Source organism: Benincasa hispida, chromosome 1 (assembly GCF_009727055.1).
Source record: "Benincasa hispida cultivar B227 chromosome 1, ASM972705v1, whole genome shotgun sequence".
Taxonomy (NCBI): domain Eukaryota; kingdom Viridiplantae; phylum Streptophyta; class Magnoliopsida; order Cucurbitales; family Cucurbitaceae; genus Benincasa; species Benincasa hispida.
In genome coordinates this window covers 26688810-26714244 of record NC_052349.1, presented here as the reverse complement: position 1 = coordinate 26714244, position 25435 = coordinate 26688810, and the positions used below count along the sequence as shown (strand labels likewise).

Genomic DNA, 25435 nt, shown 5'->3' with positions numbered 1-25435 from the left:
CTAGGAAGTCAGCACGTGCGAAATGAATAATATGCAACTTCTTCCTCCAAGATTCAAAGGTCCATGGTTCAAATCTCTCACCCTCAATTTATACTTTAAAAAAATGTATTTATTTGGTGTTAGAATACAAGCTAAGGGTTTTTAAAAAAAAAAAAAAAATGTTAAGATTAAGAGATTTGTAACATCAACAAATGTCCAATATTTCCTTCTATATAATATTGACCAGATGTCTCTTTGAAATATATATACCCACACATTAAAGGTCATTTTAATTAATCTAAAACGTATATGTTTCAAAATGTTGATGGTGGATGATTGTTTAACCCTTTACAAACAGTTATTTTCAAACATTCCAAAATAGTTGTGAAGTATTTAGCATTTCTTGGGTGTTGTAGAAAACTATAAATCAAACAGTATTTAGCATCCCAGGGATCTGTTGAACTCTTTCACATTTCCTTTTCTGCTAAGTTGCTAATCACTTTCCTGGCGGACAAGTTTATATAATAATGAAATTATGAACCCTGCTGCAATATGATGAATAATTCGGTCATAAATTCGAAAATCATTTATTTGGTTATTTGAAGGATAGGCGAAATTAAGTTGTATTTGATATTTTCTCAAAATCAAATTTATCATCATATCTCGTGTTTTCTTTACATTTGATTTGGGTTGTCACATCATTTGAATGCATGGATGTGCAAGATCTCCCGAGAGCAACATCAACGGAAGAACTTTCTCGTTATCTCGATCTTAAGAAATTAAACTAAAGAGTCATGTTTGAAGCTATTTCTGGCTATGATGGATACGTTTATGTAGTCAGTTTGTATCAATTCAAGAACTTGAAAGTTGGGTGTTTATTATATGCAAACTAATGGGTTTATGAGATGGAGATCCAACAATGAAAGACATCTCATCTTTGCTTTATGCCTGTTTATCATCCATTAAATTAGCTCTCTCTTGCAGATAACATGTTAGAATACTGAAACTCTTCATTCTTTTCGTTACAGAATGGGGATGAAGGAAAGTGTTGAATGGTAGGCAGATATAATGGAAAGAAGTAAAAGAACCGAAATATAGAGTACTCGAGCAGGTGGGGCTGGTTTCAGCTCGACTTAGATCAAATATGAAAGAACTATCGACGGCCTATACATCCATATGTGGTTTAGATGAGTATCTTCTTCCAAAGATAGCATAAAGAAATCTACGGCTATTCAAGAACATTCGGTCTAAAACATCAGAACTTGGTTTCAATATTCCACTTTAAGATGTAATTCTGTTTCTTTAACCATGGAAACCTGGTTTATTGTTCTTTGATTCTTCTACTTTTATGAGTTGTCCCAAATATGGATACTGGCCATTGGAGAGTCGGTATATTGTATCTGTTTGTCCACTGTTTGGAAAGTCCAGGACAATGACTGCTATAAGGTTTTTAAGAAAAATATTGACGGACTTGATTCATCTGTTGTGCCAGCAGATCACTTGCAGAGGTATGGAGTTTACTGAAATGATTCTGTTATTTACAAGTATACTGCTTATATTTTAGCATCTCAGTTTCTTCCATAACATTAAAATATCTAGTTGGTTGACTAAAATGTTTAACTACCACTAAGCTAAGACTATTATTTCTCACCTTGTTTCTTTTTATATGTTCTACAGTGCCTATTCCAAGATGATTTTAGAATTTGAGCAAAGAGCTGAAGGCAGAAAACAAAATAAGCGCAAAACTAAAACAAAAAAGTTGGAGGCTGCTGTGGTTGAAATTGATAAAAGACTCTGTTGCTTGAAATCGAATCTGAAAGCACGACAGTTCATAATCTCTCCCAGGTTCCAATAGTTCAAAGACTTCTGATACTGGTCTTGATGAACGGAACCAAGAGCTTTTTCTTGATGTTGAGCCTATCGTTGTTGATCATGCTCGTAGCTGTAGCACATAGAGGATTGAGGTCATAAATCTCTTAAGCCCTTCACCTGCAATGCAAACCCGTAAGGTTTCAAAATTTCAACAGAAAAATAGTCAAAAGGTTGATGTAATTGATTTGAGTGATACAGAAACTGATCAGTCACCTGAACATGAGAGAAAGGCAAGAGAGTTGAGATCTTTCTTAGCTACTTTAAAGGGTAAATGACTTCCACTGGAAGGCCAATAATGTACCATGTCTGTTGCAATAGAAGTTGCATATCTATATTGCAATGAGAGCTTTTCTGACAGAAGGCATAGGATTTAGAATCTGGCTTTCATGAATGAATCTAATTCATCATTTCCTCCAACAAAATGGGCTGTTTGTGATCTTACAAAACTAGATGGATTTCTGTACACGATGGCCCTTTCACAAAAGAAAAGAAAAGAAAGAATGAAAACCACTAACAGAAATCAAACTGAACTAATGCCCTTTGTACACTCAGCTCGAGGGGTTTTCCTCCTCACTGATCACCCAAAAAAACTCATTGATTATCCACTCCAAGATGAGTAATCTCTATCACCTGTCATTTCATAGCACTAAAATGAATTAAATGAACAAGACACTACAGCAGTACAAAAGAGAGTAATTGAGGTCAAATTCCTGTGTTTTACCTTCCTAACAAGTTCATGGCCATGTTTCTAGCTTGGTAAATTTGATGGCACATTTTTCCCATATCATCAGCAGAACATATTGTAGCTTTCAAGAACAGAAAGAATTCCTCATAATCATCAATTCTCTCTTCTGACATGGCGACATCTTCGAGGAAGCACTGGAAGCTTTCCCATTCCAACCCCTTGGCTGATGCTTCTTGCAAATGCTGTTCTTTGGATTTACGTTTTGCTCTTCTTGTTACCATTTCTTCTAACCAGACCCCCATTTCTGTGGCCCGTGCAATACATGATAAAGGTATCTAAAAAATATAATAAAGGCAAAAAGAACTAGGGTCACAACAAGTAAAGGGCATTCACGCAAGCTTTCAAGTGAGGACGCTCCATAAGATTTCAAACGGGGGGGCAGGTCAGGAGGATAGATAAAGTTACCTCTGCAAGTTGTGCAACCTTGAAACCAAAACTACTCTTTGCAACACCAGGAACGAGCTTATATAGGTAAGTCACATCCTCCTCGGTTGATTTTGGGCCTGACAAGCTTGGATTTTTGTGTGAAGTAAGATATGAGACATGGTATACACCCACAGATGCTGGGAATTCCTTTTCAATCTCAGCAACTTTAGGATAGTGGGTGACAAAGAGGACCAAACATTTCTTCTGCTGGAGAAGATCATGCAAAGCTGCATACGCAATGGCCACACCATCGTGGGTGCTTGTACCTCTCCCAAGTTCGTCAATTATGACCAAGGAACGTGATGTGGAATGATGGAGTATATGTGAAGTCTCAGTCATTTCTTCTAAAAAGGTGCTTCTACCTTGTTGAATACTGTCAGAAGCACCCATTCGAGTGTATATACCGTCCAGGACATGAAGTTTTGCAGAGAATGCCGGTACAAAGGAACCGACCTACATGGATCAGAAAAAATATTTGTAGGGTAAGCTTGAAAGAAATGTGTAATTGAGGAAAAGAAAAAAAAGAGAGCAAGCCTAACAAGAGAATGATCCAATATATTGAAACTTCGAAGATGAAGCAGAGGGGAAGATGGGAGTGAAAAGCAAGAACATGACAGATTATTCACATAGCAAGCATCTTGTTACATTTGTGAGCCGTTTTTTGTTTCCTTTTGTTTTGTTATGTCTGTTTTTTTATTTAAATATATATACAACACATAGTTGCAAATAAAAGTGGAACCATTTGGTTTACCTGAGCCATTAGAGCAATGAGAGCAACTTGTCGAATGTAGCAACTTTTGCCCCCCATGTTTGGCCCTGTTACAATTTGACAATGCTCTCCATTCACATCCAAATTTGTGTCGTTCGGGACAAAATTGCCTTGTAATGTACCTTCCAAAACCTGCCTCATCATATATGATAGACACATATAACAGCCACAACATAAAAGTCACCTATGTTCCCTAGATATTCAGCTTCATCACAAGAAAATGCAAATTCCAACCTATAAAATGATAATTATCTGCTACTTGGAAAGAGCTGTTGAAATACGTTGAATTAGCCCTAAGGGCATTTTTATAATTTACACTATATTTGCTAAATTAGGGTTTCACTTCATTCTATTTATATCTGAGGTTGGGGTCTATTGTAAGTATGACATTAAAATAATAAGTCTTTTTCTATCGTGGTTTTTCTTCCCTGAATTAGGGTTTTCCACGTAAACTCCTTGTGTCGTTTTTCTTTCTCTTCTATTCCAATGTGGTATCAGAGCAAGGTGATTAAACCCTAGCCCCGATAGAAGAAACTCAGTCATCAAACTTGATAGGTGAGGTACACTGACTAATGAGGCTGTGATTCAAGCAGCAGTTGATCGATATCTCCGAACCATCATCCCAGGTGGCGCAGCCGAATAGATCAAGCCGGCAAGCCGAACAGCAGGTGGTGGGCTTGCTCCAGCTAGCACACCAATTAGCTTCCAGACTCAACCGTTCCAGCCGAACATCATCGATGAAGGTCCCTCAGCTTCGGATGCAAGCGATTCTTCTCCGGCGAACGCACTCTGTCCCTCGCAACCGATCGGTTCCTCGACTTCGCACAGGATCGGATCTGCTCCAGACGGTCGTGGGTTTGCTCCAGCTACCGGGTCGGGTCAGATCAGCGCGATTTCTTCAACCTCGCAGCCGATCGCCGAGCCTTATGTCTGTTACCCACCGTCGTAGCCATCTGGGAGCAACGTCAGTCACAGGTTGCCGCATTTTGCCGCCGGTGGACTTCCGGCAGTAGCTTCTTCACAGTACCATGGTGGACAACCTCTTCCTCATGTGTACCCAGTTCAACCTCAGTTTCGAATGGGTGATTCCGTTGAAGAAAATCCCATGACTTTTGGACAAAAAAATTCCAGATCTGAATCTCATGGGGAACTCCAACAACAATTGGTTAGTCTCCAGCAACAGATGGCCGTCTTTGGAACCAGATTGAATGGCCATGATTCTTCCCCGATGTATTCAGAAAATCCGGTATCAATGTTTCCTACTCTTCCTACTACTAATTTTTTATCTGGAATTGTAGGAAATTCTGCAAGAATGATCACGGGAGAGAAGCTGAATGGGCAAAATTACTTCTCTTAGTCCCAAACAATTAAAATGGTTCTTGAGGGATGCCATAAGTTTGGATATTTGACTGGAGAGATACCACGACCGAATCCTGGGGATCCTCAAGAGCGTGTCTGGAAAGCAGAGGATTCTTTGCTCCGCTCAATGTTAATCAGTAGCATGGAACCACAAAATGGGAAATCTTTACTCTATTCAGCCACTGGCCGAGATATTTGGGATGCAGTCCAACGGTTATATTCGAGGCGTCAGAACGCATCCCGCCTGTATACTCTACATAAACAAGTTCACGAATGCAAACAAGGGAGCATGGATGTAACGTCATACTTCAGCAAGATGTCGTTATTATGGCAAGAAATGGATCTATGTCGGGAGATCGTCTAGAACTGCTCGCAAGATGGAATTCAATACTCCAAGATAGAAGAGGTTAAGCGTGTGTATGATTTTCTTGCAAGGTTGCACCCCAAATTTGATACAGTTCGGAGTCAAATACTAGGGCAGAAACCAATACCGTCTCTCATGGAGGTCTGTTCAGAGGTTAGATTGGAAGAAGATAGATCAAGTGCAATGAATGGGCCGGATGTTACCACTGTAGAGTCAGCTGCCTTCGGGGTGAAGTCCGTTGGAGCTGATGTTAACAAGCAGAATAGTAAAACACCCCCAGTATGTGAGCATTGCAAAAAACAGTGGCACACGAAGGATCAGTGTTGGAAATTGCATGGTCGCCCTCCGAATAGTAAACGTACCCTCCGAATGACAAGTCGAAATCTGGGCGTGCTCTAGTGGGTGAATCAGTTAAAGGGGCCGCACAACCTCAGACACAGCCTCCAGTGACCAACCCTGGTGATTCAGGTACCATAGGGATCAAAACAGTTGCTCAATCAGGTAACCCTCAATCTTTTAGTTTCCTTGTTGAAGGGAATGAGTTATGGATTCTAGATTCAGGAGCGACCGATCACTTGACTGGCTCATCTGACCGGTTTCTCTCATACTATCCAAGCACTGGAAATGAGAGGATTCGAATTGCGGATGGATCCTTCGCTCCTGTTGCTGGAAAAGGCAGACTGTCACCATTTAGGGATTAACTCTGCAAAATGTCTTACATGTGCCCAAAATTTCTTACAACTTATTATCAATAAGCAAAATAACAAAAGATTTGAACTGTAGAGTTGTCTTCTCACCAGATACTGCTTTGTTTCAGGACTTGAGCTCGGGGAAGACGAGTGGCACTGCCTGATATGACAGAAGCCTATATTACCTTTCTGAAGATGCTTCCTCCAGAAGCTTGTTTTGTACTAGTCTTTTATCTTCGTTTACTATGTCTGAAACAAATTATTTATTGTGACATTTTCGTCTTGGACATCCTAGTTTTCAATATATGTGATATTTATTTCCTCATTTATTCCATAATGTGAATGTTTCTTCATTATCTTGTGATGTCTGTATACATGCTAAACAACCTCGCGTGTCGTTTGTTTCTCAGCCCTATAAACCTACCCAGCCTTTTCACCTGGTCCACAGTGATGTTAGGGGTCCCTCAAGCATCTCTACCCTGTCTAGTAAACGGTGGTTTGTAACTTTCATCGATGACCATACCCAACTTACATGGGTATATTTCCTTGCTGATAAGTCCGAGGTTTTATCTACCTTCAAACAGTTCTATACCACTATATTAACACAGTTCAACACAAAGATTGCCATTCTTCGGAGTGACAATGGCCGTGAGTTTGTCAATCACGCCTTCTAGGAATTCCTAGCGTCAAAGGGAATCATCCATCAAAACTCGTGTGCATATACTCCACAACAAAATGGGGTGGTTGAACGGAAAAAATCGCCACCTCATTGAAGTTGCTCGTTCCTTGATGATTCCAGCGTCTCTCCCTTCGTACCTATGGGGAGATGTTGTTCTTACCGCAGCTCATCTCATTAATAGAATGCCTTCACGAGTTCTAAAGTTTCAAATCCCTCTTGAGTGCTTCAAAGAGTCCTATCAGTTTACCCGTCTTATTCCTGAGGTTCCTCTTCGTGTGTTTGGGTGTACAGCTTTTGTTCATACTCATGGTCCACACTGGACTAAGTTTGCTCCACGAGCTAAAAAATGTATGTTTGTCGGATATCCCCTTCATCAGCGAGGCTATAAATGCTTTCACCCATCTTCCAGAAAATATTTTGTCACTATGGATGTCACGTTCCTTGAAGATAAACTGTTCTTTCCCGTTAGTCATCTTCAAGGAGAGACCACAAATGAAGAGACTAACAGTTCCACGTACTCCGTACCTATTAGCTTCAATCTTGAGCCTAGTCCTAATATTCCTGAACTTGAGCCTAGTCCTAATATTCCTGGACCCAGTTTACCTAGTCTTGAACCTAGTCTTCCTAGTCTTGAACCTAACTCTGCTTCTATTGTTCCCGTGTCGGTCTTTCCTACTAGACAAGTGCCCTGTATAACATACTATAGGAAGAATCTCATAAAGGAAATTCAGGAAACCCCTGGTGTTCCATCGGAAAGTGTCCAAACGTCGGAACTAGCTCAGGTTCAAGATCCCGTTGTTTCAGAGGAGATTCTTGAAGAGAAGTCTGGGAACATAGAAAATGATGAGACGAGCTCAGAGAAGGTTGAAACTTCAAGAGGTAATGAGGTGCTGAAAGATCCTCAAGAAGATGCAGAATTGTCCCAGAAGTCTGATACTGAAGAGGGACAGACGAAAACTTACAACTATGATACCACTCTGGATATGCCAATTGCTTTGAGAAAGGGAACCAGGTCATGTACAAAGTACCCTTTGCATAGTTTTCTGACCTATAGTAACTTATCTCCTGGTTTAAGGCTTTCACTACTCAGCTAGATGCTCTAGCAATATCTACCAGTGTACATACGGCCATGGAAGTTCCCGAGTGGAAAGCAGCAGTAATGGAGGAAATGAGAGCTCTCGAGGCAAATAGGACTTGGGAGTTAGTAGCTCTCCCTCGAGGTCACAAAACAGTTGGTTGAAAATGGGTGTTCACAGTGAAGTATAAGTCTGACGGAACACTCAAGAGATATAAGGTCAGGTTAGTTACTAAAGGGTTCACTCAGACGCATGGGATTGATTATTCAGAAACTTTTTCCTCAGTGACTAAGTTAAACACGATTTGTGTTCTTCTGTCTGTCACCGTAAATAAAGATTAGCCCCTATGTCAACTAGATGTAAAAAATGTCTTCCTAAATGGTGAGTTAGAAGAGGAAGTTTACATGAGTCCACCTCCAGGTTTCGAAGCTAAGTTTAAGAATCATGTTTGCAAACTCAAGAAGTCTTTATATGGGTTGAAGCAGTCCCCTAGGGCATGGTTTGACAAGTTCACCGTGTTTGTTAAGTCCCAAGGGTTTGTTCGGGGCATTCTGATCATACCATGTTTACCAAAAAATCACCCTTAGGAAAGATTGCTATGTTGGTAGTGTATGTTGATAACATCGTCCTATCAGGAGATGACACGGCAGAAATTGCTAAGCTAAAACAAAAGATGGCAGGTGAATTTGAAATCAAGGGTCTTGGTAGTTTGAGGTATTTTCTCGGGATAGAAGTGGCAAGATCAAAAGCAGGAATATTTGTATCTCAGCGGAAGTACACTCTGGACTTGTTGAAGGAAACAGGAATGACTGGATGCCAACCCATTGACACTCCTATTGAGGTCAATAGTAAACTGAAAAGCATTTCGGAAGGAGTTCATGTGAATAAGGAGAGGTATCAACGCTTGGTAGGAAAACTAATTTACTTATCTTATACTAGGCCCGACATCTCCTATGCTGTGAGTGTGTAAGTCAGTTCATGCAGAGTCCATATGAGGAGCACTATGACTCGAATTTTGAGATACCTGAAGTCCACCCCTGGGAAGGGCTTAGTGTTCAGAAAACATGACACATGGAGCATCGAGGCATATACTGACTCAGATTGGGCCGGATTTGTGACTGATAGAAAGTCAACTTCTGGGTACTGTACCTTTGTAAGGGGAAATTTGGTAACTTGGCAGAGTAAAAAACAGGGTGTAGTGGCCAAAAGTAGTGTTAAGGCAGAGTATAGAGCTATGAGTCTGGGAGTGTGTGAAGAAATCTAGTTGCAAAAAGTTTTATCTGATCTTCACGAGAGTAGTCCGGGGCCCATGAAGCTGTATTGTGATAATAAGGCTGCCATCAGTATTGCGAATAATCCCGTGCAACATGATAGAACCAAACATGCGGAAATTGACAGGCACTTTATTAAAGAAAAGTTAGACCGTGGAGCTATCTGTATTCCCTATGTACCTTCAGTCCAACAGGTTGCAGATATTCTTACGAAAGGGTTATCAAGACAGACGTTTGAAGCTTGTATTAGCAAGTTGGGTCTTGCTGATATCTACGCCCCAACTTGAAGTTAGCCCTAAGGGCATTTTTGTAATTTATACTATATTTGCTAAATTAGGGTTTGACCTCATTCTATTTATATCTGAGGTTAGGGTCTATTGTAAGTATGACATTAAAATAATAAGTCCTTTTCTATCGTGGTTTTTCTTCCCTGAATTAGGGTTTTCCACGTAAACTCCTTGTGTCGTTTTTCTCTCTCTTCTATTCCAATAAGACCTATCCTAGTTGATTTCAACAAAAAGTAGATCCCAACTATGGGATAAAAAGCAAAACCAAACTGTTTCAATTGCTTTTAATACCAACCATATCCAATGCCTCATCCCAAAAATATGGAAATAAAAAAGACATCTTGTACATGCACAGGAAGAAAGACATGAGAAAGTAATTTAGTTGAATGAATAGAGAACATTGGTAAGCATAAAATTGTACCGGATGGCGTCCAGAGCATATAAGTATCTGTGCAGGTTCATCATCATGTACAAACTCTGGGCGAGCATAGTTCTGTATGAAATTCAAGTTAAAAGGAATAACATTGGAACATCATATTACGAAAATTGAAGCAGCTTTTCTACATGAAACGTTACCTTATTTCTTGAGAGAATTGCTAACGAATACAGACAGTCGATGGAAGCCAGTGCTTGAACAGCAGCTTGAAACTCTGCATAATATCTGCTGAATCCACTTAGAAAGCTATCCCAAGCATCACGAGATGCCACCATGAGCTCCTCATTTGCCAGAGAGAGCTCGTCTAACGCAGCCAATACTTCAGGTGGGTGATACCTTATGGTTTTCTTGGTACTATTGACCTTAACCCAATTTGAAGGCACCTTTACATCCGAGGCTAACTGTACACAAGACATTAAGCATGAAGTTAACAAAAATCATTCTAAGCATCCCTACCAGTTCAAATATTAGTTGTATCTGAAATGTTTTTATTTTGCATGTTAGTTTGAAATGAACAACCTCAATCAAATGCGTATTTCCAGACACACTAGTGAACTCCAACTTCCGCATTCCAAGGTGCTTGCGGTATAAGGTGATCAGAGAATCCAATTTATCTCTTACAGATTGAGACTTCTTCCGAGCTCTAGCAACCTGAAAAAAGACTAGAGAATATTACAAAAGGATAATGAAAGCAGAATGTACGGATAAGTACAGCAAAGAATTAAGAAAATGATTGTAGACAATGAAGAAACATTTTGATTCAGCTGAAAAACATTATATTCTCTTATTTCTTTTAGGAGGAAAGGATTTCTTAAATAGAAGAAATACCCAATTACAAATAAGGAAAGAATAAAAAACAGCAAATATAATACAATACAGTAGAGAATTTCACAATAAAGGAAATAATCAACACTCCCTCTCAAGCTAGTTTGAAGATTATCATTCATAGCCAACTTGTCAATCAACTTGTTGAATTGCCACTTTGGAAGGCCTTTAATTAACACATCTACAATTTGCTCGGCTATCGGAAGAAAGAGAATGCATATTATTCCTGCATCAATCTTCTCCTTTATGAAGTGTTTATCTACTTCAATATGTTCCAGTCTATCATGAAGAACTAGATTGTGGGCAATGGAATTTGCTGACTTGTTATCACAATAAATGCGTATGGGCATTGTCTAAAAAAATTTCAATTCTTCCAATAGTCTTTTTATTCACATGCCCTCACAAATACCATGAGCTAACGCCCTAAATTCCGCTTCAGCGCTACTTCTAGCAACCGCACTTTGTTTTTTACTTCTCTCCAAGTAACTAGATTTCCTCCAACAAAAGAGCAATAACTCGAAGTAGATTTTCGATCAATCACACTGCCTGCCCAATGAGCACAATGTAAACCTCGACATGTAGGTGACTGTGCTTCTTAAATAGTATACCTTTTCCTGGAGTACCTTTCAAATATCTCAAGACTTTATAAATTGCTTCAAAGTGAACTAACCCGGAGCATGCATGAACTAACTAACCACATTAACTACGAAAGCAATGTCAAGACGTGTGTGAGAGAGGTATATGAGTCTCCCCACAAGTCTCTGGTACTCTTCTTTTTCTTTTACCTCTTTCTCAGTTGCAGTTATCAATTTTAAATTATGCTCAATGGGAGTTTCTGCTATCTTGCAACCAAGTAAACTTATCTCATTCAATAGGTCAAGAATATACTTCCTCTGGTTGACAAGAATGTCACTATTAGACCTGGCAAACTCCATGCCTAGGAAATACTTTACAGTTCCCAGGTCCTTGATTTGAAAATCATTAGTAAGGTTTTTCTTCAAGATATTTAACCCTGTCTCATCATTACATGTAAGAATGATATTATCAACATGCACTATAAAAAAAAAACAACTTACCACTTCCAATATGTTTATAGAATAAAGTATGATCAATTGACTTTGACTGAATCCATAGCTTGTGATTGCCTTTCCAAACCGTTCAAACCATGCTTTGGGAGATTGTTTAAGCCCATATAATGATTTCCTTAACTTGCATGCTTTGATAATCCCAAGATCCACCTCAAAACCAGGTGCCAAGTCCATAAAAACCTCTTCTTCAAGATCCCCATTAAGAAAAGCATTCTTAACATCGAGTTGATAAAGAGGCAGATAACAGGATTCTAATAGAATTAATTTTAGCTACTGGAGCAAATGTTTCTTAATAATCCATGTCATAGGTCTGAGTGAACCTCTTAGCAACCAATTTGACCTTGTACCTTTAAATACTACCATCAACTTTACATTTTACAATGAACACCATTTGCATCCCATTGTTTTCTTATCTTTTGGTAGTTCTACTATGCCCCATGTGCAATTTTGTTTCAGCGCATTAATCTCTTCCATCGTAGCTAATTTCCAATTCGAATCATTTAGGGCTTCCTGTATATTCCTTGGAACAAATAGGTTGGTTATTTTGGATGTGAAGGCTTTATGACAGTTAGACAATCTATGATAAGAAAGATAGTTTGCAATAGAATATTTGGTGCATTTACGAGTACCTTTCCTAATTGGAATATCAAGATCAGAGACATCAGGTAAAGGATTGGGAGATGAAGAACTATGAGGAATAAAAGTAAAGTGTCTAATACCTGGATCTTCAGGATCATTCATCGGAGTATTTGATTGGTCCTGTGATAAGTCAACTATCTGATCTCGAACTCTTCGAGTCAAGTTTCTTCTAGTATAAACCTAAAGTTCAGGATTTCGACTTGTAGAGTCATTTTGTAGTGTTTCTTCCCTTGTAGAAGAACTCCCCATACTTGGCATCAAAGGACTAGAACTCATAATTTCTGAACCACTGATATTTGGGAGAGATGAAGTGTCCCAAAAATTATCTTCAAGGTTAGATGTCTCCCCCTAAAGAGAATTTGGGCCAAAAAAAGATTGATTCTCCAAAAAAGACATATCCATACTTTCAAAATACTTGTTGGTCAAAGGATCAAAACATTTGTAAGCCTTCTTATAAGAGACATATTCTACAAAAATACATTTAGCGACTTGAGGATCAAGTTTAGTTCAAGAAAGGGAAGGAGTATGGACACAAGCAGTACACCCAAACAATTTAATTGGTAAATCAGAGAACAGTCGGTTATTAGGAAAAAACTCATTGAAGTGATTCAGAGGAGTTCTAAAATTCAAAACCTTAGACGACATCCGATTGATCATATATGTAACTGTAAGACGCTCCACAAATATTTTGGAACATTCATAAAGAACATAAGGACACGAGCAACTTCAAGTAAGTGTCTATTCTTTCACTCAGCAATGCAATTTTGCTGAGACGTGTCACGAAACGTAGCTTGGTGAAAAATAACCTTATCTTGCAAAAAATTGGTTAATTGTTCATTAAAATATTCAATGTTGTTATCAGAGTGAAGAATTCGAACTTTAGTTTGAAATTGAGTCTCAATCATATTGTAAAACCAAACAAAAACCTCTTTTACCTCTGACTTTTTCGTTAACAAATAAAGCCAAGTTAAACAAATGTGATCATCTAAAAAGGTAATAAACCAACACTTAACACTATGAGTCGAGACTTTAGATGGACCAAAAGGTGATGAAGCCTTGTAAGATTTAGGCAAATAGGTGGATCGATGATATTTGGCAAAAATGCAACTTTCACATTGAAAAATTGAACAATCAAATCCTTTAAATAAATTGGGAAACAGATACTTTAAATAGAAGAAATTTGGAAGCCCTAATCTACGATACCAAAGCATTATAGTTTCTTTAACAAAAGAAGAACAGACACTACTCAAGCCCTAAACTTTTTTAGGACTAGCAGAAACTTCATCAAAGTAATAAAGACCATTAATCATCCTAGCACGTCCAATCGTCCCCCCGAATCCTCATCCTAAAAATACAATGAGTTTCACAAAAGATAACACGACAGTTGGTATCCTTAGAGATTTTACTAACAGAAAACAAATTAGAAGCTAATTTTGGAACATGAAGGACAGAACGTAACATAAGTTTTGTAGTCAAAGGAATAATTCCTTTTCCTACAAGAGAGGTGAAGCTACCATCGACAATGCGAATTTTTTCATTGCAATACATAGGAGAATATGATTCAAATAAACAAGAGGAACTGGTCATATGATCAGAGGCTGCAGAATCTATAATCCATGTTGATGAATTAAGGCAAGAGAAAGCTTGAGGACAAGTACCTGATTGTGCCAAGGAAATACTAGGATTACCAAATGATGAATTGTTCTTTAGCAGCTTCAAAATTTGATTAATTTGCTCTTTATTAAATGGATTGGATTCAACAACATTAGCATTAGAGGTATGCTAATGGGATTCGTCACCTTGCTTAGAACTTTTCCAATTTGCAAGTTTTCCATGAAGTTTCTAACAAGTTTCATGCGTATATCGAGGCTTATTGCAATGGTCGCACCAGACACAAAGCTTTTCATGTGGCTTGTTGGATTGATTAGAAGCTTTCATTGCATTATTTTCAATCACCAATGCATAGCATTCAATTGAATCAATATGTTTTTTTGCAAATCATAATATTCCTGCGACTTTCTTCCCTGCGAACTTTAGGAAAAACATGATTAATAGTTGGAATAGTAGTTTTTCCAAGTATTCTACCTCTAACTTCATCAAACTCAACATCGAAGGAATTTGTAAATATGACCATCTTTCAACAGTTTTCCTATAATGCTTTTGGTCCTCTGTAAACTTCCACTCATATGTATCAAAGAGGTCAAGGTCTTGCCAAATCCTTTTTAAGGTGTGGAAGTATTGTGTAACTAAGTTAGTTCCTTGTCGTATATCACCCAATTTCAAGTTCACTCAAACACTTGTGACTAGTTGCCCAAATCAAAATACAGCTGAGTTAAACTATCCCATAATTCCTTGGCAGTAGAGTAACACATGTAATTACAGTCGATGTCTTCAACCATGGAATTGACAAGCCAAGTCATAACCATGGAGTTTTCGGCGTCCCACCCAGCGAATGAAGGGTCATCTGGACTAGGTGCGGTTTTTTCTCTTGTGATGTAACCAATCTTCCCTTGTCCACGAATATACATCCGAACACTTTGAGACCAACGAAGAAAATTATCCCCATTAAGTCGAATGGTAGTTATTTGGACAGCGGGACCGGTTGAATGGACACGATTGTCGCAAACTCTAGTAATGGGTGCCTTAGTGTCCGACATATCGTTGAAGAAACAAAGACATAAAAAGTAAAACCAATAGATCCGGAGAAAATTTTTTAAAAAAAATTCAAAAAAAAAAAAAAAAACCAAACAAAGGCTAAACAAACCAACAACTTGATGAGACAATGGCGGACGGCGGCAATGGGCGGCACTGAGTAGCAAAAACGGCGGTCGGCAATGCAGACAATGTCGAACGGCAAAGACAACCAACGGACGAGCGTTAAAACTGAAAAACACGACCAAAAAATACGTTCGGAGGAGATGCGACGATCTAGAAGTCCGGTGGAGATGCGACGTTCGACGGCGATGCTTCAGGTGACCGATGGCAGCGGCAAACAAACGGAGATTAATCGGCGGCGGCGGTGGCAACAGAAGGTAGGGTTTTTTCAAGTTTTCAGAAAATTAGGGTTTTTTTAGGTTTTCAGAAAATTAGGGTTTCTTTTGGATTTTTAGGGTTTCAAAACCTTTAAAACTCTGATACCATGTTGAAAAACATTATTTTCTCTTATTTCTCTTAGGAGGAAAGGGTTTCTTAAATAGAAAAAATACTCAATTACAAATAAGGAAAGAATAAAAAACAGCAAATATAATACAATAAATACAGTAGAGAATTTCACAACAAAGAAAATAATCAACAGATTCGAATAAGTACATACCTTTGGAAATTGGTCACCATAGATGATCATTAGGTTAGGAAAGTCTCCTTGATCTGCAGCTTCTTTGCTGATCATTGACAAAAGCTTTGCAGCAATATTTATTAAACCAGAGGAAGAAGCGGATAAAATCATCTTTCTTAGGAGCTTGGAGTCAATCATACTTTCACTGGAATAATTGTCATCCCCTTCATCGATGTGAAACTGCTGAAGCTGTTTTCCCGCAAATAAAATAGCTTGAATAACTGCAATGAACTGCATGATGCATTATATGGAAACTGTCACTGTGCGATATAGAAAACGCAAAATCAATAGGAATTGTAAAATAAGTGTAAATCATAAACTAAAACAGGACCAATGCAGTTATGACAAATAAACGAAATATCGAAACTAAGCAAAATATAAGAAAAGTTCCCCTTTTTTTTTTGTGTTAAGAATCCACCTACCCCACAGATCCCCTACCCCTGCACTGGAAGAGGGGAAAATGAAGGCAATAGATATACACTACACCTTATATAGAAGTGCCACTGGAATGAAGCTAACCATATTCTCAGTTGAGCAAAATGGACAAAAAGGTTCACGAGCTGTTTCACAATGTCATTACATTTTAATTAAATTAGCTCTTATTTCAGGTATATGAACTGAAGCAAATGAAAAACTATCATTAGCGCTAAAGGAAATGCACCCCTACTCCTAACACTAAAAAGATAAAAGTAACTCTCAGTACCTCTGATGGGGCTGCTGTTCGGTGAAAGATTCTGGTTATTCCACGCTGAATATCTGGTGCCCTTCCCAAGGTTGTCAACACCAATGAAAGTAAATAATTCAATTCAGGTTCAATGACCATTACATCAGAATCTTCTTCATCCAACACTCTGTTATTTTGAGTTACTTTAGAAGATACCATAGATGCAGCAATCTCGGACACAGCCTCTTGACGAGCGATTATCATGTCTCTATCACATAAAGGATGTGTTATCTGTACCATAAATTGTAAATTTTAGAAGAGGAAATATGATCAACCTAATAGCATAAAAGAAAACATAATATGATACATACCCATTGGCGAAGAAGCCTTGAACCAAATATTGTAAGGGTATGATTCATGCACTGTAATAAAGATCCAGTTTGAGAACCGTCATCATTATTCTTCAAAACCTAAAACATAGGATATAAATACAGTAAGAAAAACAAACGAAGCACTTGAACAGGTAAATGAATATAGCCCTCTAGTATTTAAGGGTGGATACTTGCTCTTGTAATGATATGGCATACAAAAAATTTAACCAAAGAGAGAAGAAAGGGTAAAATACATTTTAAGTCCTTGGGAGTTGGAGCTTAATTTCTATTTAGTCCCTAGGTTTTTCAAAACTGACACTTTTGATCCTTGATATTTGAATTTAGTTTCTATTTTGTTTTTCAGTTTCAAAAGTGAAATGTTTGGTCTTTGAGGTTTGAATTTGATTCTTAATCGATGATTCCTGAAGTTTAAAATTAGTTTCTAAATAGTTCCTAAGTAGAGTTGACTGCTAGTTGATGTAACAATAATGACATGTCAGTTAAAATATGTGGACTAGACTTTGCACATATGTATTCTTTAAATGAGTTGGATTTCTCTTATTGTTTTTTATACTCGTGGACCAATTAAACATCAATTTCAAGCTTCAAAAACTAATTAGAAATCAAATTTAAATTTTGGGATTGACCCCATCAAATTCAAACCACCATAACCAAATAGAAACTAAATTCAATTCTCATTTCTCAGAGATCAAAAGTGTAAGCTTTGAAAACTCAAGGACCATAGAAACTAAGTTTAAATCTCAAGCACCAAAAGTGTACTTTACACTAAAAAAGAAAAAGAAAAAAAAAGTTCAAAAGATTTAAATACTGGCTTTGATAAATTTCTATGAATTTTTTTGGTATAGTATATTTACATATGAAATTACCTCGAGCTGTGTAAGTGTATTGCCTGAAAGGGTCATCTCCATTTTGCATGAGAATGGCCTAAAAGAAGATCCCAAAGACACAATCCTTTCTAAACCAAATTTCTTTAAGTGACGAATGGTTAAGGCCAAGGCTTGAAGAGCTAAATTTGGCATGTTTACTATTTCCTTCAAATTCAGCATAAAATAGTCTCAGATGAAAAAAATACATTTTAGTAGAATGAAAAACATAAAAGAAGAAATCATGCATAAATAAATAACAAACAAGATGACAAAAAAGGATGGTCATGAAACTTCTTATAAAATAGTCTCAGAAGAAGAAAATACATTTTAGTAGAATGAGAAACATAAAAGAAGAAATCATGCATAAATAAACAACAAACAAGACGACAAAAAAGGATGGTCATGACAACTTCTTATAAGAAATGAGGTGAATAGCAAAAAAGTTATTACAACACATGGTTTAAAATATCTTTTATTTATTTATTTGTTTTTATCTTTATTTTTTTGTGTGAAGATAAAGCAAGTTGGGATGCTGGGAAACTCTAACAAGAGCCTGAAACAGACCTACGGAAAGCAGAAAATACAATTCTTATTCATAAAGAAAAATCCCTAACGCCTGTACCTTAATTGCTGTGCGATCACTTTTTTGTCCAACCAACACTGAATCAGGGTTGTGATGTTCAGCTAAGTTATCTTGGTCAATGTTTTCATATAAAGACACCACTTCAGCAAGTGCACTGCCATCTTTAAAGCAATCTCGTGAAACATGCTCCACACGGACATTTGAAGCAGGTCCAGCATAACCTAGTAATAACTAGTCACAAACAATCCCTATCAGAAATAGTGGTAAGTTACAGTCTAAAGGAACAGAAACCAACAACCAAGAAAAGGGGGAAAATACATAAGTCAAGTGATCAATATAGGAAAGCATGGTTCATAATGAGACCACTGATGTAATTATGTAATTTTTAAAAATAGCAATAGGAAAAAGCATGTTCTTAGCTACTACATGATGTTGTAGTATGAATGACTAAAAGTTGTAGTTGATAGAAGAAAGTCCAATTTACTCCATTGGATCAAGCTTGAGAGCGCAATTTCCAAGCCTATTCAGTTTGAGTCCATCTCTTGAAAGGCATCACATACAAAACCAAATGGGTGCACGTGGACCAACCAAGTTGGAGGAAAGCCTATAACTATGCCTACCCCATGTTCAAGTGATCCCCGGCTCCTGAATCACTCTCCTTTCCTTGGAAAATTCCTACTTGGAATAGCATCAGAGTAATCTCTGATTAGGGCTAAGCCAACCCCACACCCAATATTTTCCTGGAAATCATCCAGAGCTTCCTCCATACACATGTACCCCATAATGCTATTCCTAGGCCACCATAACAATTAGACAAAATACCTGGAAAAAGTTGGGCCAAATATAAATGAAATCAAATAAAAATCCAGGTGAAAATGTCCAAGAAACATATTTGCACGGTGTGCATCCTTCTACCCCATTGTTTGAAGAATGCTGCTAGCATTGATGAGCTATAATTGGGGTGTTCTCTAGACGATGATACAAAAGTGGGCCAGAAACGTCAAAGTTGAATAAATTTTCCATTCAAACGATAATTCAAGCTGTAGCCATCAGACACCCATCCTAACAGAAACTTCAATTACCCTACCACACAAACAAGAGGCATACAACCTACACGATCAATACAGCAAGCAACAAACAAAGTTCAATGCTGCAGTAAAAGAAAGGCTTCCTACTCAATACAAAGCTACCCAGGCAGAATTAAAACCTACGATTGCCCAAGAAGTTGACAAAATAGACAAAAAGGAAGGAAGATTGTGTAAAAAGCACTTTTCTCGTTTCTTCCTTGACACAACATTTTAATGTACCTACAATAATAATTTATACCTTCTCTGTTGGCTTTGATATGGGATCCCCAAGAAGTAACTCGGCAGGAGACAAGCTCAAGAGCATTGCCTCAAGCCCACTTCTCATAAAGTTATCATCATATTCCCTATAAATAACATCCCCAGTTGATATCTCCATGGCAACCGTCCCAATTTTCACATCAACCCCATTTTCGATTCTACATTCCAAATTACCCACCAACATACTATTTTCAACCACACAGAACAAGTAATTACTCTCTCCACCACATCCTTCTTCAGCTCCCCCTAAATTCTGGGCTGCCTCCAATGTTGCTTTAGTATACAAAGCTGATAATCCCCTACAAAAGGGGCCTAACTTATTCGACCCATGAGCCTTAATCGCAGCGGTTTCGGTTTGTTTGATAACACCCACCTTATACCCTGCACTAACCAGCCTCCTCACATGCACATTCAATCTAAACGTGGGTATACTCGCAGTCATAAAATTACGATCTAAATGAGCATAAATACCCAAAACACGAGCCGCTATTTCAGCATCTTGGCCAAAAAATCTGTACCTGTAACCAACCTCCACCATGAGAAGAACATCAGGGTACCTCTTCTTAAGGTCCACAACCTGTAGCTCCAAAGGGGTGTATTTGGGATCAACGTCATTCGAGGTTCTGGGGTTTTGATTAGAAGGTTCGAAAGAGTCATCGGTGGGTTCAAGGAACTTGTCGAGGAACCTTCTGTGAAGTGAGGGATTGGGGACGGAAGGCAGCAGGTTGTGGGTATGAGGAGAGAGTTTGGGGCGTTTAGAGGATTTGGGTGGTGTTAACTGAGAAGCAAGTGCAGAAGAAATGAGGCGTTTGGAAGGGGAGAAAGTGACTGTGGCTGATATCTTAGGAGGTGATAACGGTTGGGTCGGCTGAGTTAAGGCGGCGGCGGAGGAGGAGGAAGAAGAAGAAAGAGATGGGGACTTGGGTTTTGGAGCAAAGAATCGAGAAATCACTTGTTGCTTCTGTTTCCCCATGAAATTTGCAGAACAAAATCAGTTGTTGCTTCTTCTCATACACGCGATCGCATTGGCATGTATACAAACATAGTGGCCATAGCTTTGGCGCGCTTTTTCGCTCTCTACAGACTGGAATGGAAGAGTTTTGGTTTTGGGAATAAGTACTTACATCGTAAACTCTACGTCTTCTTCATTTATATTCAAATCCTTCCCCAACTGGATGAAAGCAGAAACTAGCCAGGGGTTAAAATCAAAGAGTGAGAGATCCTATTTGCTTTATTTGGTGTCCCTTCGTAAAATTATTTTGAACTATCTCGAAAGTCTTGGAATTTCAATCCTAAAATTTAAACTCAATTCTGCATTACGTTTTTATCAACTTCAAACTAAACTTTTGTGTATCAATCCTATACTTCCAGCTCCCTACCTTGAACAAATCCCCAAAATGATAAGCTTATTAAGTCGACGACTCGAGTGACTCTCACCCATACAAATAGACAGGAGTCCACAATTCTCTCAGGATTGAGATTGAATTACCTATGGTCAATTAATCATTTCTCCGTCCAGTCTTATACAAACTTTTTGTATAAGATACCTCACTTTTGTATTGGACCAAATCGTTTGTAATACTTACAAAGTGGGTCATATCCGCAATATCACCAAGATAAAACACCTAACCTTATCCATATACTGCATACCTTTTAGGTTATTACTTGAACATGATCCACTTGTATGTCTACCACATATTGTTCAAGCTACATAAAATAACCTTCGATCTTAGTTTATTGGATTGAGTTAATACGTTCTAAATTTTGAATAGCATACTACTTATTTTATTAAATAAATAATTTATATTTACAAATTATAAACTACAAGATCCACGAGATTTATGACACTAAATCTAACAATCTCTCACTTGTCCTAAAGTGAGTGCATTGTACTGTACATACAAAATAAATTGCAATACAATAAACTAAGACATACTCTAAACCCCATAATACTCCTACTTATCCTAGACAAGATGACTAACTCCCGAGGCGATCTTTAAAAACTTTAATTGTGAGGGACTTCCTAAAGAGTTTAGTCAGCTATTCACGTATCGTTGGAGCTTCGAGCCATAGGTCCATAAGTTCCCCTAGATAACTCAAGGGATTCAAGTGAGAATCAGTTTTTTGGTCAGTTTGAAATGTTCAAATTGACAAGAGGGAGTTTGATTATATATATGATATGATTGAACTGGTTAATTATATATGATATGATTGACTTTATGTATGAGATACATTAATTGAAGGAAAATTGATATAAATATGATTTATATCTAGTGGAGGAGAAAACACTATGGTTTATATGTGATATTAAACTATAGGTTAATGAATATAATATGATTATATTTATTATTTTAATTTGACAATTATGGAATAATTGTACATGCTGTTTTCTCCGTAACTGTGTGTTAGTGGGAAGTTCCAATCAGGTTTCTGATATTCCAAATTCATTGATGCAAAGAATTGCATTTACATTCTCGGTGGGTAAAAGCATGTCTGCTCTCTGTTTAAGCGTTAAATCATTTGTGGATCTGTGGATTAATGGAGTTTCTAGGATGAAGCCTCTGGATTGTTTAAATTCTTTTACATTTGAAGTTAATTGTAAAGGCCCCTACGTTTTTGGGAATATTAACTGTTATCGAGTCTGTAATTTCAAAATGTTTGAGTCTGTGAGTCGTTAATGAAGAAGCTTCGTAGCAAGGGTTGTTGTTCTTCAAGGACGAAGACGACCAAGCGTTGGTCGGATCGTGTAAACGATGGGGTAGATGATCGTTGAGTATCGAATACTCGGGAGCTGTTTTTCGTGCGTGCACTAAATGATCGTGTAGCTCAGCAAGCCTCATCGTATAGTTACTGACTATACGATCGCGTTGTAAATCGTTGACCTCTCGCGTGTTAAGTGATCATCTAGATGATCGGGCTTCGTGACTTCGTTGTCGTTTAAACGATCGTTTAGCATCCACGTGTTTTCGTCTTGTGTGTTAAACGATCGTATACCTGACCACGTTTACTAAACGATGGGGAGCTTCGCCCAGCGGTTCAAGACCCGGTTCGCCTGTGAACCGGTTTGCTCAATGGAAAAATGTAATAGATAGAGTTTTCTTTCCGATTTTGAGGTGGTTCATCCTGTCCATTAATCTGTGTTAATATACATAGGATGTACGTTTTATTTATATGTCATATGGTATGCCATATAGCAAAATCTCATCTTAGGTTATGCATTGGTCATGCATCAACTCTTTATTATAAGTGTTATGATTTAGAAAAGCATGATTTAAATTACGTAAGAGCATGTTCATGCATCATATAATATAAGAGTTATATTTATACATGCATAAAGCATTGACATGCATCATCTTTATATTATAAGCGTTATAGTATAATAGTGTATAGAAAGCATGTGTGCTTGGTTCATTACTTGTATATAAAAGTTATGTATAGTAATGACCGAACATTGCATGAAGCATGACACATAGGTTATTTTTATAAGTATTATAAAATACCTAGTTGTGTGGCAATGTATGTTTTTAATTGTTTCTTTTATAAAAGTTGTAAGGAAATTAGAACTAAAATCAATAAGAAAGACATGTAACCCAACTTAGGTTTGAATCATGGTTTTAAAAATGTTTTAAAACTTGGATGAGATAGACCTAAGATCATGGTTTTAATATGATTAGCAACCTTAGGCTTTAATCTTTTAATCAGTTTAATAAGATTAAGTTGACTAATAAAAGGTTAAAGTGTAACAAATCTATCTATAAGGGACCTTTTGTCTAAGGTGGGTTTTGTCTAGACTAGGGTATTTAAGGTGACAGAAATGGAACTCCACTACCTGGGACTTGGAAAGATAAATTAGATAGATTTGATGCATACATGCAAGCTTAAGGACAATCCATCAAATGTGACTACTTGAACTTATTTAATTTTCAAAGACAAAAGTTGTTTTTGAGTGGATTAAAATGACTTAAACTAAAATCAATAGTCGGATTGTCTAGGTTAATGAATCACTAGGTAAAATATTCAGTGGGAGGTATTTGGGGCATCTGATGCTTCATTTAAAACTCTCGCGTTTCTTTCTTTATTGTCCACACCGTGAGATCTACCTTCGGTCTCGTGGCACCCTAGGAGTGTCCCCCTAAAGGATGGTGTTTGGGTAAGTCATCGATCGCGTACCCCATCGACTGCACGATGCGATCAACACTTGATCGCATACCTCATTGTCTAACCGATGCGATCAACAGCGATCGCATAACCGATCGTCGACACGATGCGATCAACCCTTGATCGCTTACTCGATCGTCTACACGATGCGATCAACCCTTGATCACATACCCCATTGTCTAACCGACGCTATCAATAGCGATTGCGTACTTCATGGTCTAACCAATGCAAACAACAACGATCGCGTACTCTATCGTTTGACCGATGCGAACAATAGCGATCACGTACTCCATTGTCTGCACGATGTGATCAACCCTTGATTGTCTCCTTCCTCAAAGAACCACAATGCTTGCTCCGATTTTCATCACGAATGACTCAAAAACTCAAATAGACTTTGAATACAAACTCGATAACGATTATTAATGCCCAAAAAACATTGGGGCCTTTACAAACAACCGCAAATGTAAAAGAATTAAAACAAACCGAGGCTAACATCCACGAAAACATCCATAAATCTGCACATCCACAACAATTTAACGCTTAAATAGTGTAGAAATGCACTTACCAAGATCGTATTTTCAATTCTCATGCAGCAATGAATTGGAATATCAGAAAACCGAGTGCTCTGATACCAATTGAATGAACTCTTATTCAAGAGTGCCTACGAGCGGAAGCGGATCTTTCCAATTCATTATGACAAAATTACTGCATATACATTCAAAAATACTTTCATGATGCTAAAGAGATCGAGAAATCATACCAGATGAAGATTTCTTCTTCACAACAAGTCTAAAGCCCAACCGTCTACCTCAAACAATCACCATCGGACAAAAGGAAACGGAGAAGACGACACCACTCAGAGCCCGCAGTATTCTTGGAGTGAGAATCCAAAGTGTGGGCTTTGCTTAGATTAGGTAGAGGGAAGGAGGAAGAGAGACCGTACACAATGATCAAGCAAGTGGGAGATGTAGTCGTCTATCACATAGACAAGATGCTTGATCGTTTAGTAGAAGTAAACAATCGTGTAGAAAAAGTGAGCGATCGTCTAAACGATTGTGTAGGAAAATGTAAACGATCGTGTAGGAAAAAATGTGAGCGATCGTCCGAACGATCGTGTAGAAAAAACTAAGCGATCGTCTATACGATCGTTTAATAAATACCGAGAGCAAAACGATCGCTTAGAAAAAAAGGCAAACGATTGTTTAGATAATAGTGCGCGTCAATGTAATCGGTATGTGATGCGCGTAAATTGTGATGTGTTATAGTGTGAGTTTGCGGTGATGTGTGTTATGCGGTGAACATGCAAGTTTCCCTAATAAGACCCAAGTATAAGCCTTTTTAGGTTTCCTGGTAAGTCCAGGGTCGAACACAGGGACTACTAAGTAAATATGCGACAGTCACGTTGATTCTCTTGCGGTAGTAAAAACAAATGAAATGGATGGTGTTTTGATTAAGGTTTTTCCTATGCGACGGAGTTTGAACGCAGAGTTGATGAAAGCGTAGAGTTACAATGAGTATGCGATGAAGGGGTTGAGAAGGGGTTTAGCTAACATTTCCTAAGATTGTGCACAAGTTATGCGACAAATAA

General features: G+C 38.0%; 1 protein-coding gene across 2 annotated transcripts; it reads right to left on the bottom strand.

Annotated features, from left to right (window-relative positions):
- Positions 1–1495: 1495 nt before the first annotated feature.
- Positions 1496–20882, bottom strand: LOC120079775 (DNA mismatch repair protein MSH3). 2 transcript variants are annotated; one of them, XR_005482359.1, is made up of 14 exons: positions 19670–20882; positions 18383–18574; positions 17761–17925; positions 16874–16972; positions 16542–16793; positions 15818–16069; positions 10472–10603; positions 10093–10353; positions 9938–10009; positions 3774–3923; positions 3002–3475; positions 2573–2871; positions 2065–2481; positions 1496–1968 (listed from the first exon to the last, which is right to left on the bottom strand). XR_005482359.1 is itself a non-coding variant. In XM_039034195.1 (13 exons), exons 1-13 carry the CDS (start codon positions 20660–20662, stop codon positions 2478–2480), a joined length of 3345 nt encoding a protein of 1114 aa, XP_038890123.1. In that variant the 5' UTR covers positions 20663–20882; the 3' UTR covers positions 1496–2477. The 2 variants fall into 2 exon arrangements, 1 of the variants encoding a protein (XP_038890123.1); XM_039034195.1 differs by having other exon boundaries at positions 1496–2481.
- Positions 20883–25435: the final 4553 nt, after the last annotated feature.